Source organism: Rhinoraja longicauda, chromosome 33 (genome assembly GCF_053455715.1).
Source record: "Rhinoraja longicauda isolate Sanriku21f chromosome 33, sRhiLon1.1, whole genome shotgun sequence".
NCBI classification, from domain to species: Eukaryota; Metazoa; Chordata; class Chondrichthyes; order Rajiformes; family Arhynchobatidae; genus Rhinoraja; species Rhinoraja longicauda.
The window spans coordinates 2,880,100-2,899,526 of NC_135985.1; the positions used below are offsets into that span (position 1 = coordinate 2,880,100).

The 19,427-nt window shown below is 47.9% G+C and overlaps 1 protein-coding gene across 4 annotated transcripts in view; it reads left to right on the forward strand.

Annotated features, from left to right (window-relative positions):
- The window catches only part of LOC144608913 (multiple C2 and transmembrane domain-containing protein 2-like), a 208,529-nt gene that overhangs the window by 75,798 nt on the left and 113,304 nt on the right, over positions 1-19,427 (forward strand). For 3 of the 4 annotated variants that reach the window (XM_078427154.1, XM_078427155.1, XM_078427156.1), the window contains 4 exons: positions 2,116-2,258; positions 5,683-5,759; positions 7,185-7,296; positions 11,500-11,538. In XM_078427154.1, coding sequence (XP_078283280.1) covers positions 2,116-2,258; positions 5,683-5,759; positions 7,185-7,296; positions 11,500-11,538 — 371 coding nt within the window. Of the gene's footprint in view, positions 1-1,373; positions 1,451-2,115; positions 2,259-5,682; positions 5,760-7,184; positions 7,297-11,499; positions 11,539-19,427 lie in introns of those variants that run through there. The other variant, XM_078427158.1, reaches the window with a different exon arrangement.

A 19,427-nucleotide genomic window follows, 5' to 3' on the forward strand; every position in this document is an offset into this window, starting at 1 on the left:
AGATGTTGCCAGACCCGCTGAGTTACCCCAGCGCTTTGTAACTGAACTAAGCTTGGTTTGTTGGCAACAGGTTCTCGAGCTGCATTTTAAAGTGAGTAACAGTGAGTGGGGAAGTGAGTGTGGGGCAGTTTCCAAAGTAGGCTGCAAGGAGGAGACAAATTCCTTCCTGTTGCGGGTGATGAGATTTGCTCAGATCATCATCGATGGGACACAGAGACTGCTTCCCTTGTCTCAACCGTTAATGACTCACAGCTCGGACGCTCAGCGTTGGCTGTGATTTGGCAGCCAGCTTCTCCTCCTCTTTAAAGTTACTCTGATCGCAGCCAGGTGCCGAATTCCTTTCCTCTGGCTCCCTCCCTCCCTCCCTCCCTCCCTCCCTCCCTCCCTCCCTCCCTCCCTCCCTCCCTCCCTCCCTCCCTCCCTCCCTCCCTCCCTCCCTCCCTCCCTCCCCGTGCTGCCTCAACGTCTCTGAAACATCTGAACAAGGGTCTCGACCCGAAACGTCATCCATTCCTTCTCTCCAGAGATGCTGCCTGTCCCGCTGAGTTGCTCCAGCATTCTGTGTCCATTTCTGAAACGTCAGGCTGGCAGCTGTGTGCTTGAAGGAGGAATAATGTGTTGTGGGCCGTACTAGTTTCACTGTCGTCCTGTTGTCTACTGTCCGTATCACTTCATTACCACCTGTCCCACAGCCAACAATGGAGCATTGTGGCCTCCACTATTCCTTGATTATCGTTGCTTCTCGCGTATTTTCCATTCATTTGTCCCAAGTACTGTGTATATCATGTCTAGGATGTAGGTGGAGAATTAGGCCATTCGGCCCATCTCTCACCATTCTTGTTTTCACCCTGGCCACAGCTAACAACGGCCTATATCATCGTTACTTTTTGCATATTGTTCATTCATTTGTTCTACATCACCGTCTATATTTCTTGTTTCCCTATCCCCTGACTCTCAGTCTGAAGAAGGGTCTCGACCCGAAACATCACCTATTCCTTTTCTCCAGAGATGCTGCCTGACCTGCTGAGTTACTCCAGCGTTTTGTGTCACATATTTCATCATCTTTGTATTCAGCGCGAGGGCCAGTATTGTTCAGGGAGCTTCACCAGCTGGATTCCCATAAGATCAGAAGGCGTAGGAGATTAGGCCATTCGGCCCATCAAGTCTACTCCGACATTCAATCATGGCTGATCCATCTTTCAGTCACAACCCCATTCTCCTGCCTTCCCCCCCAAACCCTTTGACGCCCTTAATAATCATGAACCTATAAATCTCTGCTTTAAAAATACCAAATGACTTGGCCTCCACAGCCGTTTGTGGCAATGAATTTCACAGATTCACCACCCTCTGGTTAAACCACCCTCTGCTATTGAGGGCGTGCAGCGTAGGTTTACTAGGTTAATTCCCGGAATGGCGGGACTGTCATATCTTGAAAGACTGGAGCGACTAGGTTTGTATACACTGGAATTTAGAAGGATGAGGGGGGATCTTATCGAAACATATAAGATTATTAAGGGGTTGGACACGTTAGAGGCAGGAAACATGTTCCCAATGTTGGGGGAGTCCAGAACCAGGGGCCACAGTTTAAGAATAAGGGGTAGGCCATTTAGAACGGAGATGAGGAAAAACTTTTTCAGTCAGAGAGTTGTGAATCTGTGGAATTCTCTGCCTCAGAAGGCAGTGGAGGCCAATTCTCTGAATGCATTGAAGAGGGAGCTAGATAGAGCTCTTAAGGATAGCGGAGTCAGGGGGTATGGGGAGAAGGCAGGAACGGGGTACTGATTGAGAATGATCAGCCATGATCACATTGAATGGCGGTGCTGGCTCGAAGGGCCGAATGGCCTCCTCCTGCACCTAGTGTCTATTGTCTGTTGTCTAAATAAATTCCTCCTCATCTCCTTTCTGAAGGGAGAAGGTGTTGCCCAATGAGGTAGATAGTAGTTCAGCACTGCTCTCTGGTTGTGGTGGGATGGTTCTGTTGCCTGATAACAGCTGGGAAGAAGCTGTTTGTGAATCTGGAGGTGTGCGTTTCACACTTCTCTACCCCGCGGACTGAAAGGAAATGCCAAGGAACTGTTGTGGCAATATTTAACATCTATATTGTTTCACTTTCAGGCACTAGTGATCCATATGTCAAGTTTAAACTTGCTGGGAAGACTTTGTACAAGAGCAAGATTGTTTATAAAAACCTGAACCCTCGGTGGGACGAAACCTTTGTGGTTCCAGTCAAGAACTTAAATCAAAAGCTTTATGTCAAGGTAAAGTAAACTCTGCTAAGACGTTTCCTTGCGTTTTAGCAAGATCTCCTACATACTGTTATTATGCTCCGTGTTCAGGTTCATTGGTTGTGGTTGGGTTCAGTTCACTGGTGTGGGTTTACGGTTGTGATTTGTTAGCATTCTGTGGACTTGGATTATTAATTACACTCTGGCAAAGATCAGTGGGAATATCAATGGTCACACTTTTCCTGGCTTCATTGATTGGGATAAAATAGTTACATTTACCTTGGGTTGACTGATTAAGGTCATATTTTATCACAAAATGCTGGAGTAACTCAGCGGGTCAGACAGCATCTCTGGAGAGAAGGAATGGGTGACGTTCCCTCTTCCATTCCTTCTCTCCAGAGATGCTGCTTGACCCGCTGAGTTACTCCAGCATTTTGTGATGCCTTCGATTTATACCAGCATCTGCAGTTATTCTCCTACGCAAGGTCATATTATAGTTTGCTTTAGAGATACAGCGCAGGAATAGGCCCTTCGGCCCGTCGAGTTTCCACTGACCAGCGATCCCCACACATTAACACTACCCTACACGCACTAGGGACTATTTGCATTTCTACCAGGCCAATTAACCTACAAGCCTAAGATAGACACAAAATGCTGGAGTAACTCAGCGGGACAGGCAGCATCTCTGGAGAGAAGGAATGGGTGACGTTTCAGGTCGAGACCCTTCTTCAGACCTTCACATTGACAGCACAAGATATAAAAGTTCCGACAAAGGTGCAAAATGGTAGCTCGCAAGGATGGAGGGATAGGCGGAGAAAGCAGGAACGGGGCACTGATTCTGGATGATCAGCCATGATCATATTGAATGGTGGTGCTAGCTCGAAGGGCCGAATGGCCAACACCTGCAGCTATTTTCTCTGGAAAGAGGAAATACTGTGTAGGAAGGAACTGCAGGTGCTGGATTACACCGAAGGCAGACACAGAAATAGGTAAGGTTTCGGGTCGAAACCCTTCTTCAGACTGAGAGTCAGTCTAAAGGAAACTAGAGATATGAAATGGGTCAGAACATATCGGAGCTGGCACCGAAGACCAAGGAAAGGTGGAGCCCACAATGGTTCCTTGTTGGCTGTGGAAGAGGTGATAACGAAAGGATATGTGGATAGGAACAGTGAAACTAGCAAGGCAACTAGGGTGGGGAGGGATGGGGTGAGAGTGCAGGGGTTACTTGAAAGACTGGAGCGACTAGGCTTGTATACACTGGAATTTAGAAGGATGAGAGGAGATCTTATCGAAGATTATTAAGGGGTTGGACATGTTAGAGGCAGGAAACATGTTCCCAATGTTGGGGGAGTCCAGAACAAGGGGCCACAGTTTAAGAATAAGGGGTAGACCATTTAGAACTGAGATGAGGAAAAACTTTTTCAGTCAGAGAGTTGTGAATCTGTGGAATTCTCTGCCTCAGAAGGCAGTGGAGGCCAATTCTCTGAATGCATTCAAGAGAGAGCTGGATAGAGTTCTTAAGGATAGCGGAGTCAGGGGGTATGGGGAGAAAGCAGGAACGGGGTACTGATTGAGAATGATCAGCCATGATCACATTGAATGGTGGTGCTGGCTTGAAGGACCGAATGGCCTCCTCCTGCACCTATTGTCTATTGTCTATTGAAATTAGAGAGATCATTATTCCTACTGCTGTGTTTTAAGCTGCCCAAGCAAAAGATGAGGTGCTGATGCTGCCAATTTGGTGTATTTCTCTGTATAATTAGAAGGTTAGTCAGGTGAGGTCTGGTAAATCGTGCAGGGATAGGAAGTGCGGACATGAGTTAGGTGAGCCTCAATGTGTTGTGGCAATAATGGAGCTTTAACCTGGCACTGCCTGGCACACTGAGTTACTGCGGTACAATCTCTGGCATAAACCAGCATCTGCAGTTCTCTGTTCTACAACCTACAAACCTGCAGGTCTTTGGGATGCGGGAGGACTAACCCCATTTTGTTAATAATAATAATAATAATAAGCATTTATTTTATATAGCGCCTTTCCAGAAGCTCAAAGCGCTTTACATAAACAATCGTAACATAAAAACAAACAGACAAACTATCCTAACGGAGAAGCGGCGAATAAACAACGCCAGCGTCCTCTCACGTCAGGGTCCGGCAGTAGACAACAAAAAGCACAGGACACACAGATACAATTTTTACACAAACAGCCATCACAGTGATTGCTCTAGGCACACCCTCACTGAGATGGAAGGCAAAGTCTTATCTCCTCCTCATTTCTTCTCCCGTGGTGTCACGAGGTGATCGAGGCTCCCAACTTTTTGAAGCCCCCACCGGGCAATGGTAAGTCCCAGGGCCGAGCCAAGCAGGCCGATGAAGGTCCTGAGCCCCCACCGGGCGATGGAAAGTACTGCGGCCGAGCCACGCAGGGCGATGAAGGGCCTGCGAGCGGGTCGATCGTACCTTGCGCTTCGGGGCGGTCGAAGCTGCTACGGCTGGAGCTCCCAAAAACCGGTCGCCAGCCAGGGACCTGCGAGCTCCCGATGTTGCGGTCTGCAGGGCCCACGGCCGAAGCCTCCGAGATGGTAAGTCCAGGCCCTGCGACCGGAGTCTTCAAGGTCGATCCCAGCTGGAGGCCGCCGACTCCACGATGTTAGGCCGTAGCGCGAACGGAGATACGTTAAGTGAATCATTTTATTTAGACTTTAGAGATACAGTGCGGAAACAGGCCCTTCGGCCCACTGAGCGATCGCCCCCCACACTAACACTATCCGACACACACCAGGGACAATTTACAGTTCTACCGAAGCCAATTAACCTACAAACCTGTACGAATTTGGAGTGTGGGAGGAAACCAGAGCACTCGGAGAAAACCCACGCAGGTCACGGGGAGAACGTACAAACTCCGTACCGGCAGCACCCGTAGTCAGGATGGAACCTGGGCCTCTGGCGCTGTGAGGCAGCAGCTCTACCCGCTACACCACCGTGGTCCTGTGTGGTCTGGCAGGACATTAACTCTTCTCATTTAGGTGACCGTATTGGCGGCACGGTGGCGCAGCGGTAGAGTTGCTGCCTTACAGCGAATGCAGCGCCGGAGACTCAGGTTCGATCCTGACTACGGGCGCCGTCTGTACGGAGTTTGTACGTTCTCCCAGTGACCTGCGTGGGTTTTCTCCGAGATCTTCGGTTTCGTCCCACACTCCAAAGACGTGCAGGTATGTAGGTTAATTGACTGGGTAAATATAAAAATTGTCCCTAGTGTGTGTAGGATAGTGTTAATGTGCGGGGATCGTTGGGCGGCGCGGATTCGGTGGGCCGAAGGGCCTGTTTCCGCGCTAAATCTCTAAATCTCTATTGGAACTGGCACTGCAAATTTGAGTAGAGAAATGTTCTACATTGTCCTCTGGTCTGTAGTAAACATAGTGTGATGGTAATAACAAGACGGCAATCTCTCTACGAACAGGTGTACGACAGAGACTTGGCCACAGATGACTTCATGGGGTCCGCATATCTCAATCTCGATGATCTTGAAATAAACAGGTAATACACTTTGACTCTTTGTACTTTCATTCAACCAGTGTGTCAGATGTTTAACTTTGTGGAGTGAGTGATTGATGATTCTTGTTTGATTGAACAGCACCTACCTGAGCTCTGTAAACCAGACTGAGGCTAAGCAAATAAGATGCAAAGCACTCTGATTCTGTCATCTGAGACCAAGTGCTATTAAAAGCCCAGAATTGTTTGCCAGCCTTGAGAATTTAAGGGTTATAAATTATAAATTGATGGAGACTGGAATTAGAACTGTTAGGTCTAAAATAGCTAGCGTTGGGCTAAACTTCTGCCAAAGTTTTAAAAGACCCAGTTAATAGATTGACTAAATCCACAGTGGAATAGTGAAAGTGCTGACTACTGATGTAACCTTCTGATTTTAGGTTCAATTAGACCCCGTGCTTTCAAGCAAGCAATGATAGTCAATTACCTACAAATATAGCCGGTGGAAGATGAATGTGTGGAATTACGGAAAGGTCATTTGGCCCATCATACCTGTGGTAGGCTTTTGAAGTGCTATCTGGTTTCTATACGGGGAAATAAGAAAGATACCACATATTTAAAAAAAATGTGTAGGAAGGAACTGCAGATGCTGGTTTAAATCGAAGGTAGACACAAATTGCTGGAGTAACTCAGCAGGTCAGGCAGCATCTCCGGAGAGAAGGAATGGGTGACGTTTCGGGTCGAGACCCTTCTTCAGACTTCAGTCTCGACCCGAAACGTCGCCCGTTCCTTCACTCCAGAGATGCTGCCTGTCCCGCTGAGTTACTCCAGCAATTTGTGTCTAGTTAAACTAAAAACTTGACAGGTATGATGGGCCAAATGTCCCTTTCCTAATTCCACCCATTATTCTTCCATTGAGTTCTCTCCATTGTAAGATCAGGTTTCAACTTCTCCATCAGTATGCTGAGGAGGACCTTGTCATAATGAGAAGATGCTTCTCAGTAGACTAATGGTGAATCAGGAACCTTGTTCCTCCTACTGGGAGAGTTCAATGGGAGCCATTCCCAAGTCTCGATCCATCATTTGTTCCTTGAGAGAGCCATTTTCTTCTCTCTCTCAACGCATCTCCGTCTGAAGAAGGGGTTCGACCCGAAACGTCACCTGTTCCTTTTCTCCAGAGACGCTGCCTGACCCGCTGAGTTACTCCAGCTTTTTGTGTCTATATCTTCCCTTTGGGACTGCTGCATTGGGAAGTCAAACTGAAAAGAATCCTTTTGAAGCCTGGCTATCTGATTCCTCACCATCTACTTTCAATAGCAACGTGTTCATGTTGTACTAATCGCTGGCCAACAAAATGGTTCTCATTCTCCCCGTCTGACGTTGATTAGGGTTAATGAGGTGTAAAATGTTCACCAGAGAAGTTCTGTGAGAGTGTGAAGATATTTTTCAATTGTGGAGTTGTTTTTCTTTCAGTTCTGTGCAGAAGGAGTTGCAGCTCGATGATCCAAATAGCCTGGAGGACTACATGGGGAGAATAGTCCTGGAACTAAAACTAATCAACAAGCCCAGTGAAATTAGCAGGAAGGTGAGGCGAAGGTTCTAAGCCCACTACATTTTTGTATTTGTTGACTAATATATTATTAGTATCTTTCCAATACTGTTTCCAGTAGAGGGAGAGTCTTGGGCAGCCTCACAATAAAAGCACGGACCTTCAGAATGGAGATGAGGTGGAATTTAGTTTAGTTTAAAGATACAGCACGGAAACAGGCCCTTCGGCCCACCGGGTCCGCGCCGCCCAGCGATCCCCGCACACTAACACTATCCTACACCCACTGGGGACAATGTTTTACATTTACCAAGCCAATTAACCTACAAACCTGCACGTCTTTGGAGTGTGGGAGGAAACCGAAGATCTCGGAGAAAACCCACGCAGGTCACGGGGAGAACGTACAAACTCCGTACAGACAGCGTCCGTAGTCGGGATCGAACCCGGGTCTCCGGCACTGCATTCGCTGTAAGGCGGCAACTCTACCGCTGCGCCACCGTGCTGCCTATTTCTTGAGTCAGAGGGTGGTGAATCTGTGGAGTTCATTGCCACAAATTGTGGTGGAGGCCAAGTCGGTGGGATAGACTCAAAATGCTGCTGTAACTCAGCGGGACAGGCAGCATCTCTGGAGAGAAGGAATGGGTGACGTTTCGGGTCGAGACCCTTCTTCAGATCTGAAGAAGTCTATCTTTGGTTCAAACCAGCATCTGCAGTTCCCTCAAACCCAAGTCGGTGGGTGGGTATTTTTAAGGCGGAGATTGATAGGCTCTTGATTAGTAAGGGCATCAAATGTTAGTAAGGATCTCAAAGGTTCCAAGACGAAGGGAGGAGAATGGGGTTGAGAGGGAAGAATAGATCAGCTGTGGTTCAATGGCAGAGTAGACTCAATGGGATGAATCGCCTAATTCTGAATCTATGTCTTATAGTCTTATGATCTCACTGGAGAAACAGCACCTTGTATTCTGCTTGGGTAGCTCACACCCCAATGGTATAAACATCAAATTCTCCAATTTTTGATAACCCCCACCCCCCCCACCTTTTTTCCCTTCTCGGTTCCTTGTGTTTCACCCAATTCTCCCACTATTCCACCCCTCTCTTTCCCCCTTCCTCCTCTATCCCTCCCTCGCCTTTGCCCACCCACTCTCCCTCCCCACATCTCCCCCTGTCTATGGCTTGGCAGGCTTTGCCCCTGCATTCCCCTTCTTCAGAGCTTTCTCCTCCAACCCCCTTCTCAGCAATCATCAGCCTGAAAAAGGTTTCCACACCCGAAACATCGCCCACCATGTCCCCTGCAGAAATGCTCCCCGACCCGCTGAAATACTCCAGCACTTTTTGTGTTCTTTTTTTGTAAACCAGCATCTGCAGTTCCTCCCACCTCCATTCCTCTATTATTAATTAGCCATGGATGCTTTTTGAAAATGGACTTTCTACCCCAGGATTGTTGTTGAGTCTTGGGCGTGTGTCAAGCATCGATGTGTTGCAAGAAATCTTCTGTTGAACAACTTAGTTTAGTTTAGTTATTGTCACGTGTACCGAGGTACAGTGAAAAGCTTTTGTTGCGTGCTGACCAATCAGCGGAAAGACAATACATGATTACAATCGAGCTATTTACAGTGTGCAGATACAGGATAAAGGGAATAACGTTTGGTGCAAGATAAAGCCCGTAAAGTCTGATCAGATGTGTAGGAACGAACTAACTGCAGACGCTGGTTTAACCGAAGATAGACACAAAATGCTGGAGTAACTCAGTGGGACAGGCAGCATCTCTGGAGAGAAGGAATGGGTGACGTTTCAGGTCGAGACCCTTCTTCAGACCTGACTCTTTCAGTCGTCACCCGAAACGTCACCCGGGGCGGCACGGTGGGGCAGCGGTAGAGTTGCTGCCTTCCAGCGAATGCAGCGCCGGAGACTCAGGTTCGATCCTGACCACGGGTGCTGTCTGTAGGGAGTTTGTAGGTTCTACCCGTGACCTGCGTGGGTTTTCTCCGAGATCTTCGGTTTCCTCCCACACTCCAAAGACGTGCAGGTTTGTAGGTTAATTGACTGGGTAAATGTAAAAATTGTCCCTAGTGTTTGTAGGAAAGTGTTAATGTGCGGGGATCGCTGGGCGGCGCGGACTCGGTGGGCCGAAGGGCCTGTTTCCGTGCTGTATCTCTAAATAAAAAAAAATCTAAAAATCCGTTCCTTCTCTCCAGAGACGCTGCCTGTCCCGCTGAGTTACTCCAGCATTTTGTGTCTGTCTGAAGTCGGATCACAGACAGTTGGAGGGTCTTCAGTCAGGTAGATGGTAGTTGAATAAAGGCGGTGAGACCACTATTCTATGGGTGTTGGCAGACTGTCACAATGTGGGGTATAAACCCGGTTATCATCAGTCACGCAAGAAAATCCAATGCTTTTCAGCGGAGCTGCCAGATTGTGTAATTGTGCGGATAATGTGCAGGAGATCACCTGGTGCCACGCAGTTAGGAAGTACTTGTTCGTGGTTTCCGAGCCATGACACTCCCAGCGTGAGCTAAGTGACGTGTGGTAATGCGCTGGTCCCTGCTGCGTGCAACCTGCATAGACGGAATCAAATTTAATCGACATTAACCCTCAAAGGCCTGGCTTGTTTAATAGACAATAGACAATAGGTGCAGGAGGAGGCCATTCGGCCCTTCGAGCCAGCACCGCCATTCAATGTGATCATGGCTGATCATTCTCAATCAGTACCCCGTTCCTGCCTTCTCCCCATACCCCCTGACTCCGCTATCCTTAAGAGTTCTATCTAGCTCTCTTTTGAATGCATTCAGAGAATTGGCCTCCACTGCCTTCTGAGGCAGAGAATTCCACAGATTTACAACTCTCTGACTGAAAAAGTTTTTCCTCATCTCCGTTCTAAATGGCCTACCTCTTATTCTTAAACTGTGGCCCCTTGTTCTGGACTCCCCCAATGAACTTTAGTTAAAGTGTTCAACTGGTGATGATTTGTATCTGCTTCAACATCTTGTAGATATCAATGGGTTCGAACAAGGAGGTGCCGTTAACATGGGGAGTAAGGTTCAACCCACTTGGCCTTTCATTCAGATTTAGTTTAGTTTAGAGATACAGAGTGGAAGCAGGCCCCTCGGCCCACCGAGTCCGCGCCGCCCAGCGATCCCCGCACATTAACACTATCCTACAACACACTAGGGACAATTTTTACATTTACCAAGCCAATAAACCTACATACCTGTACGTCTTTGGAGTGTGGGAGGAAACCGAAGATCTCGGAGAAAACCCACGCAGGTCACGGGGAGAACGTACAAACTCCGTACAGACGGCGCCTGTAGTCGGGATCGAACCTGAGTCTCCGGCGCTGCATTCGCTGTAAGGCAGCAACTCTACTGCTGCGCCATCGCGACCGCCCTAATCTGATGGCTAATCTGTGACCCATCTCCATCAACACATATCTCTCCAATAACCTTTGCAGTACTGTGCCTGGAAAGAAAAACTTTGTAAATAGAACGTACAGATTTGATGAATATATTGACTTGATGACACTGTGAAAGTGGAGAAGCTCTCTAGTGATGGAAATAAGAAATGGTGTTGACATTTCAAGTAGTGGCTCTGAATTACCTTAAAACCATCTCTCCGTTTGCCAAAAGCAGGGTAGACTTCTCGGAGGATGGAGATGTTGGTATTGCCTCAGCTCATCTCAGACTTGCGTGTTGCAATGTACGATCAAAGAGCCAGTTTATGAGGATTTTAGATTTAGAGATACAGCACGGAAGCAGGCCCTTCGGCCCACCGAGTCCGCGCCGCCCAGCGATCCCCGCACATTAACACTATCCTACACACACTAGGGACAATTTTTACATTTACCCAGTCAATTAACCTACATACCTGTACGTCTTTGGAGTGTGGGAGGAAACCGAAGATCTCGGAGAAAACCCACGCAGGTCACGGGGAGAACGTACAAACTCCGTTCAGATGGCGCCCGTAGTCAGGATCGAACCTGAGTCTCCGGCGCTGCATTTGCTGTAAGGCAGCAACTCTACCGCTGCGCCACCGTGCCGCCAAAGATCCACAGAGAAGGTTGGCCAAAGGCAAGCACCTTCTGGGCAATGCTGTATGTAGACTCGGGCATGCTTTGTTGAGTATTTTCATGTATGTTGGGTGCCTTTAGGAATAACTAATTAAACATTAACAACCATCTTCCTTTCTTCCCTGCCTCCGTCTACCTCCTGCCTCCTGTGATACCTCGTGTGCTCTTGGCCTCCGCAGTCCAGTCAAGTACGGAGGAAACGAGGGACCACCACAAAGGTAAGGCTTTGCTCTTTCATTCATCTTTCCCATGCTTTCATCAGTCCAACGTTTAAAATGAAAGAAACTGGTTTTATTAGCCTAGTTTGGAAGCAAAACACTTTAGCGCAGAGTTTCCACACCTTCTTGGCCAATGTACCAAGACAACCGATAGGTGACTATAGGCACAAGATAGACACAACACTCTGGAGTAACTCAGCGGCTCAGACAGCATTTCAATAGACAATAGGTGCAGGAGGAGGCCATTCGGCCCTTCGAGCCAGCACTGCCATTCAATGTGATCATGGCTGATCATTCTCAATCAGTACCCCGTTCCTGCCTTCTCCCCATACCCCCTGACTCTGCTATCATTAAGAGCTCTATCTAGCTCCCTCTTGAATGCATTCAGAGAATTGGCCTCCACTGCCTTCTGAGGCAGAGAATTCCACAGATTCACAACTCTCTGACTGAAAAAGTGTTTCCTCATCTCAGTTCTAAATGGCCTACCCCTTATTCTTAAACTGTGGCCCCTTGTTCTGGACTCCCCCAACATTGGGAACATGTTTCCTGCCTCTAACGTGTCCAACCCCTTAATAATCTTATACGTTTCGATAAGATTTCTGGGGTAAAAAGGTGACGTTTCTGGCCGGGACCCTTCTTCAGACTGAAAGATAGAGTTGGGAGGTGGGGAAACTAGGAGAACATACAAACTCCGCACAGGCAGCACCCGTAGTCAGGATCGAGCCCGGGTCTTTGGCGCGGTGAGGCAGCAACTCTACCGCTGTACCACTGTGCTGCCCCTGTGTTGAACTGTACCAATATATTTATTGCTGGAGTCCAGGTGATGATGCTTTGGTTTCTGAAGTGGACATTGCTGTATTATGCTGGGTCTTGCAACCCAGGAAATTACCAGAGCACGTAACAACATTAACAAATACTCACAGGATCAATTTCAGCAATGCTTTCAAACTTCCTCATTCAGCCATCTGTTCTTATTATTTCCTTGCCTGGCCCAGTGTCCGATTGCTGCCAACAACCCCCTGGTAGCTGCCACCTTCAGATATTCTGCCCGTGTGTTGAATATCCCGTCTCCACGCAAGTTGTTGACTCATTCCCTGGCGTTCAATGGCCTTGCACTTGCACGATAGTTCACCAGCATCGCTTTATCATATCATATCATATCATATATATACAGCCGGAAACAGGCCTTTTCGGCCCTCCAAGTCCGTGCCGCCCAGTGATCCCCGTACATTAACACTATCCTACACCCACTAGGGACAATTTTTACATTTACCCAGCCAATTAACCTACATACCTGTCCGTCTTTGGAGTGTGGGAGGAAACCGAAGATCTCGGAGAAAACCCACGCAGGTCACGGGGAGAACGTACAAACTCCTTACAGTGCAGCACCCGTAGTCAGGATCGAACCTGAGTCTCCGGCGCTGCATTCGCTGTAAAGCAGCAACTCTACCGCTGCGCCACCGTGCCGCTTTGTGGTTTTGCGGTTTCTGGGTCTTGTGTGGTTGCTGCACATAATGTGAACTGGAATCAACTGTCGCTGAAACCAGGAACTGCAGACAGTGGTTTACACAAAAGGACACAAAGTGCTAAAGTAACTCCACACGTCAGGCGGTAACTCGGGAGAAAATGTGATGTTTTGGGTGGAGACCCTCCTTCAGTCTCTCCTATATACACCTGTGTGCGCATGAATTTCTCCCGCTATCTCATCTCCACTCCCCCCCCCCCACAAACCCTTCCACTTGCGTCCATTACCCTGGCCTCTCATTTCATGCCTCTTATTTTTCAACCTTCTGTCCTCTTGTCAATTCTTGTTTTTGTCCACCCTTCTGCCACCCCCCCGCCTGCATCCACCTATCACTCGCACCGACCAACATGTCCCACCCACCTGCAATTAATGTAACCACTGATTATTAATTTATTGTATTACTGAATTATTGTTCATTTCTGTGTGTTATTGCATGAACCATCTTGTGAAGTTGCAACAAGTAAATATGTCATGGTTCCACTGCCGGTACATGTGGCAATTAAACACACTTGATTCCTGAGCTGAGAAATCTTGCGCTGAAACGTATGGGCAATTAAGCAGGCAAGTGGGGTCAGATTGGTGGCAGGAACCACAAGGTCTACTGAACACAATGTTAAAGCATTGGCAAAGGATGAAGCAAAAGATTTAGCTCTTGGGGCCAACGGAATCAAGGGATACGGGGAGAAAGCAGGAACGGGGTACTGATTTTGGATGGTCAGCCATGATCACATTGAATGGCGGTGCTGGCTCGAAGGGCTGAATGGCCTCCTCCTGCATCTATTTTCTATGTTTCCTTTCAGCAACATGTGCAGCCTCAGGTGCTGAGGGAATGATCCCTCTTTGCTTCAGATCTCGCCAATGCAGAAACTTGTCAGTGGCCAAAGACAGACACAGAGTGCTGGAGTAACTCAGCAGGTCAGACAGCACTTCTGGAGAAAAAGCATGGGTCACGTTTGAAGTTGGGACACTTCTTCAGACTGATAGTAGGGTCCCGACCCGAAACATGACCCATCCTTTTTCTCCTGAGATGCTGCCCGTCCCGCTGAGTTACTCCAGCACTTTGTGTCTAACTTTGGTATAAACCGTCATCTGCAGTTTATTATTTCATCAGAATCCTGGAGTTGAACTGAGAATGACTGCGCTTGAAACAGGTTCTTCGGCCCACAGAGACCGTGCCGCCCAGCGATTACCCATCCACCAGCACTATCCCACACACCAGGGACGACTTACAGTTTTTACAGAAGCCAATTAACCTACAAATCTGCACGTCTGTAGAGCGCGGGAGGAAACAGGGCACCAGGGAGAAAAACCCACGTGGTCACGGGGAGAATGTACAGACTCCGTACAGGCAAGCACCCGCAGTCAGGATGGAACCCGGGTCCCTGGCGCTGTGAGGCAGATGCAGATTTAGATTTAGAGATACAGCGCGGAAACAGGCCCTTCGGCCCACCGAGTCCGCGCTACCCAACGATCCCCGCACATTAACACTATCCTACACACACACTAGGGACAATGTTTACATTTACCCAGTCAATTAACCTACATACCTGTACGTCTTTGGAGTGTGGGAGGAAACCAAAGATCTCGGAGAAAACCCGACACGCAGGTCACGGGGAGAACGTACAAACTCCGTACAGACGGCGCCCGTAGTCAGGATTGAACCTGAGTCTCCGGCGCTGCATTCGCTGTAAGGCAGCAACTCTACCGCTGCGCCACCTCCTTGTTTGAGACCTCTTTCCGGTCCAGTGCAAGTTGAAGGTGTTTCGCTCCACAAACGGTCAACAGAGCAGCTTCACTGTGATCATGAGCGGAGTGTCCAAGACCTTCTGGCGTACTGCTGTCCGACCATGGACCGAAACAGTGTCAGAGTGTGAACACTAGGGGGTGGTGTTGATCCAGTGTTCAGTGGTGTAAACGTTGAAAATATATATTGTTCATCCAATAACTATTAATTATAATTTAAACAAAATCCATGTAACTTTCATTATTTGTGGACGCTGCTTCACGCCTTCTTTTGCAATTCTCCTATTCTACAAAGCTTTACCTGTGACAAATGCTCGATTATCTTAAGAGTTCTTAAAGATTGAAGATCCCTGTGGCTTTGCAGCAAGCATTATATTTTCCATTTTATTCTTCAATTTAACCACACCGGGTATAATTATTTAAAGCACCCTGACAGGCCACTAATTAGCAGATCGTACAAATTGTGTCTTGAAAAGGAAATGAAAAAATAATATATGTCTTCGAAAGACTGAGCTGGTTTTCACAAAAAAAATATATATTTTTGCGTTATTATAGCTATTAGACAATTATTTCGTTTGTGCAGTTAAACCCGTCGTGGTTGTGTGAACCTGCCCAGATATCAGCAAGCTTCAAAAACAGAAGCAGAGGAAATTATAGAGTGGCGTAAATGTCAAGAAACAATACTGCTGGAAGGGTCCTGTAGGTCGGGCAGCCTCTGTGGAGGCAAAGAGATGGGTGTCTTCCCTTCTTCAAGGTTAGATGGTCAGAACCATTGTCCCAGGATGAAAATATCAAATACTGGTATCGAATATCAACTACTGTACTGAGAATAGAAGTTGGGAGGTCATGTTGCAGATGCATAAGGTATTGGTGAAGCAACATTTAGAGTATTGTGTAGATTTAGATTTTTAGAGGTACAGCGCGGAAACAGGCCTTCGGCCCACCGAGTCCGCACCGCCCAGCGATCACCGCACATTAACACTATCCTACACACACTAGGGACAATTTTTTAAACATTTATCCAGTCAATTAACCTACATACCTGTACGTCTTTGGAGTGTGGGAGGAAACCGAAGATCTCGGAGAAAACCCACGCAGGTCACGGGGAGAACGTACAAACTCCGTACAGACGGCGCCCGTAGTCAGGATCGAACCTGAGTCTCCGGCGCTGCATTCGCTGTAAGGCGGCAACTCTACCGCTGCGCCACCGTGCCGCAAGGGTGTAGGAAGGAACTGCAGATGCTGGTTTACACCGAAGATGGACACAAAATGCTGGAGTAACTCAGTGGGACAGGCAGCATCTCTGGATAGAAGCAATTCGAATCGGGACCCTTCTGTCTGAATTTTCATTTCTTCTATCCAGAGGTGCTGCCTGTCACATTTAGAGTATTGTGTTCAGTTTTGGGCACCATGTTACAGGAAAGATACTGTCTGTCTGCAAATGGTGCCGAGAAGATTTGTGAGAATGCTGCCAGGACTCGAGGGCCTGAGCTACAGGGAGAGGTTGAGCAGGTTGGGACTGTGTTCCTTCTGTCCAAACAACCTGCACTGCACATCCCCTTTAAGCTCTGCTCCTCTCACCTCGTCTTGCAGTGTGGAAACAAGCCCCTCGGCCCAACTTGCCCACGCCGACCACAGGTCTCATCTACGGTGAGAGGGTGGCGCAGCGGTAGAGTTGCCGCCTTACAGCGAACGCAGCGCCGGAGACTCAGGTTCGATCCTGACTACGGGCGCCGTCTGTACGGAGTTTGTACGTTCTCCCCGTGACCTGCGTGGGTTTTCTCCGAGATCTTCGGTTTCCTCCCACACTCCAAAGACGTACAGGTGTGTAGGTTAATTGGCTGGGCAAATGTAAATATTGTCCCTAGTGTGTGTAGGATAGTGTTAATGTGCGGGGATCGCTGGGCGGCACGGACTTGGTGGGCTGAAGGCCTGTTTCCACTCTGTATCTCTAAAAAAAAATCTACACTAGTCCCTTCTGACTGCATTTGGACCATATCTCTCTAAATCTGTCCTATACATGTATCTGCCTCAACTACCTCCTCTGGCACCTCGTTCCATACACCCACCACTATTTGTGTGAAGATGTTACCCCTCAGGTGACTATTATATTTTGCCCCTTAAACCTGTCCTCTGGTCCTCAATTCCCCTACTCTGGGCAAGAGACTCTGTGCGTCCACCTCGATCAATTCCTCTCATGATCTATAAGATCGTCCTCCTGCGCTCCAGGTAGGGTTGCCAACTTCCTCACTCCCAAATACGGGACAAGGTTACGTCACCCTTTGTCCCTTATTTGGGAGTGAGGGAGTTGGCAACCCTACTAATACGGGACAAGGGCGGTCCCGTACGGGGCAAACTAATTTAGCCCAAATACGGGATGTCCCGGCTAATACGGGACGGTTGGCAACCCTAGCTCCAGGGAATAAGAGTCCCAGCCTGCTCAGCATCTCACACTCGGTTAAACTTGTTGGCTTTGGAGTTAGAGTGCGCTTAAAGGGATCAGTGCTTCAGTCCACACTTGACAGCAGTGTATTGGGCTTTAAAATCACAGCTTATCTGTACAATGGGGTCTGGAGCCCAAGCCTACACTGCTCCCCTCTCAGAACGCGCTGAAACCACTCTTCATTTTGAACGTGTTGGAAGGAACTGCAGATGCTGGTTTAAACTGAAGATAGACACAAATGCTGGAGTAACTCAGCGGGACGGGCAGCATCTGTGGAGAGAAGGAATGGGTGACGTTTCGGGTCGAGGCCCTTCTTCAGACTGAGAGTCGGGGGAGGGGGTCTAGGGATATGGAAGGGTAAGGTGTGAAAACGACAGATCAAAGCAGACAATGCCAAGGGATGGCTCATTGTTAGCTGAGGGGAAGGTGATAAAAGAGGCAAACTATCAGTAAAATTAATCAGAGGGAGAGTGAAGCAAGTAGTTCTCTCAAGGGATGCTGCCTGTCCTGCTGAGTTAGTCATAGAGTGATACAGTGTGGAAACTGGCCCTTCGGCCCAACTTGCCTGCACCGGCCAACAAGTCCCAGCTACACTAGTCCCACCAGCCTGCGTTTGGTCCATATCCTCCAAACCTGTCCTATCCATGTACCTGTCCAACTGTTTCTTAAACGCTGGGATAGTCCCAGCCTCAACTACCTCCTCTGGCAGCCTGTTCCATGCACCCACCACCCTTTGAGTTACTCCAGCATTTTGTGTCTATCTCTTCAGTTTGATGTTGCTTCAGACTGTTCCCAGCCTCACCAAGGGCCCACGCGCCTTGCTGAACTCCACCAGTGCCCAGGCCGACTGGCCAGTTGCCATTTCCACCCCCCGAAATAAACCCACTGCCTGCTAAAATTCCACCGAGGCCGAGGAACGTTTTACAGTGCGGATAAATAAACACCGCGCGTCTCCTAATGCTTTAAACATGTGTCAATAACCTCTCCATTCGCCCTTCTGCTTGAAACTCTGATGGTAGTTAAGCCAGTGAAAGTTGGTAGAGGTTTTCTCTCAGCATGTTCTTCACAAGTCCTTTATTTCCCCCAGTATTTCCAGGATGGAAAGTTACATTTTTGTCTACACTATAGTAACTTATTAACTTTATTTATATGCTGTAACTGTAATTTTTTGTGCACAATCCGCAGGCATTGCCACTTTCATTTCACTGCACATCGTGTATGTGTATGTGACAAATAAATTTGACTTGACTTGACTTGACTTACTCGATTTAAAAAAGAATAAAGTGTAATAATGTTTTGCTTTGTAGGCAAAGAGGTGCCAGTACACGCATTGACCTTTGCAGAAGGCAGTGGAGGCCAAGTCAATGGGCATTTCTGAGGCAGAGATAGATAGATTCTTGATTAGTACAGGTGTCAGGAGTAATGGGGAGAAGGCAGGCGAATGGGGTTAGGAGGGAGAGATAAATCAGCCACGATGTAATAGCGGAATAGACTTGATGGGCCGAATGGCCTAATTCTGCTCCTAGAACTTATGAACCGATGTTGGTATCTATGGTGGATCATTATCCCATCAGCCAATTAAAAGCCTGACAGCCTAATTTAATGAATACATTTTACTTTCTATACTTCAGTAATATTTTTGTGATATTAAAAATTATAAAACATTTTTAAAATCTGGTTTTGAGCTTTTTAGGAGTTCCCATTCAATGTTCTATCTTTGCACTAAATGTTGTGTCCTTTATCTATACACTTGATTGTGATCATGTACAGTCTTTTATTTGACTGGATAGCACGCAAACAAAAAGCATTTCACTGTACCTCGGTACACGTAACAATAAACTCAGCTGACATGGTAGTGGAGCAGTGGTAGAGTTGCTGCCTCACAGCGCCAGGGACCCGGGTTCCATCCTGACTACGGGTGCCGTCTGTACGGAGTTTGTACGTTCTCCCCGTGACCTGCGTGGGTTTTCTCCGGTGCTCCGATTTCCTCCCACACTCCCAAAGTCGTGCAGGTTTGTAGGTTAATTGACTTTGGTGAAATTGTAAATTGTCCCTAGTGTGTGTAGGATAGTGTTAGTGTGCGGGGATCGCTGGTTGGCGTGGACTCGGTGGGCCGAAGGGCCTGTTTCCGCGCTGTATCTCTAAACTAAACCAGGGTGTGTACCATCACAGAAAATA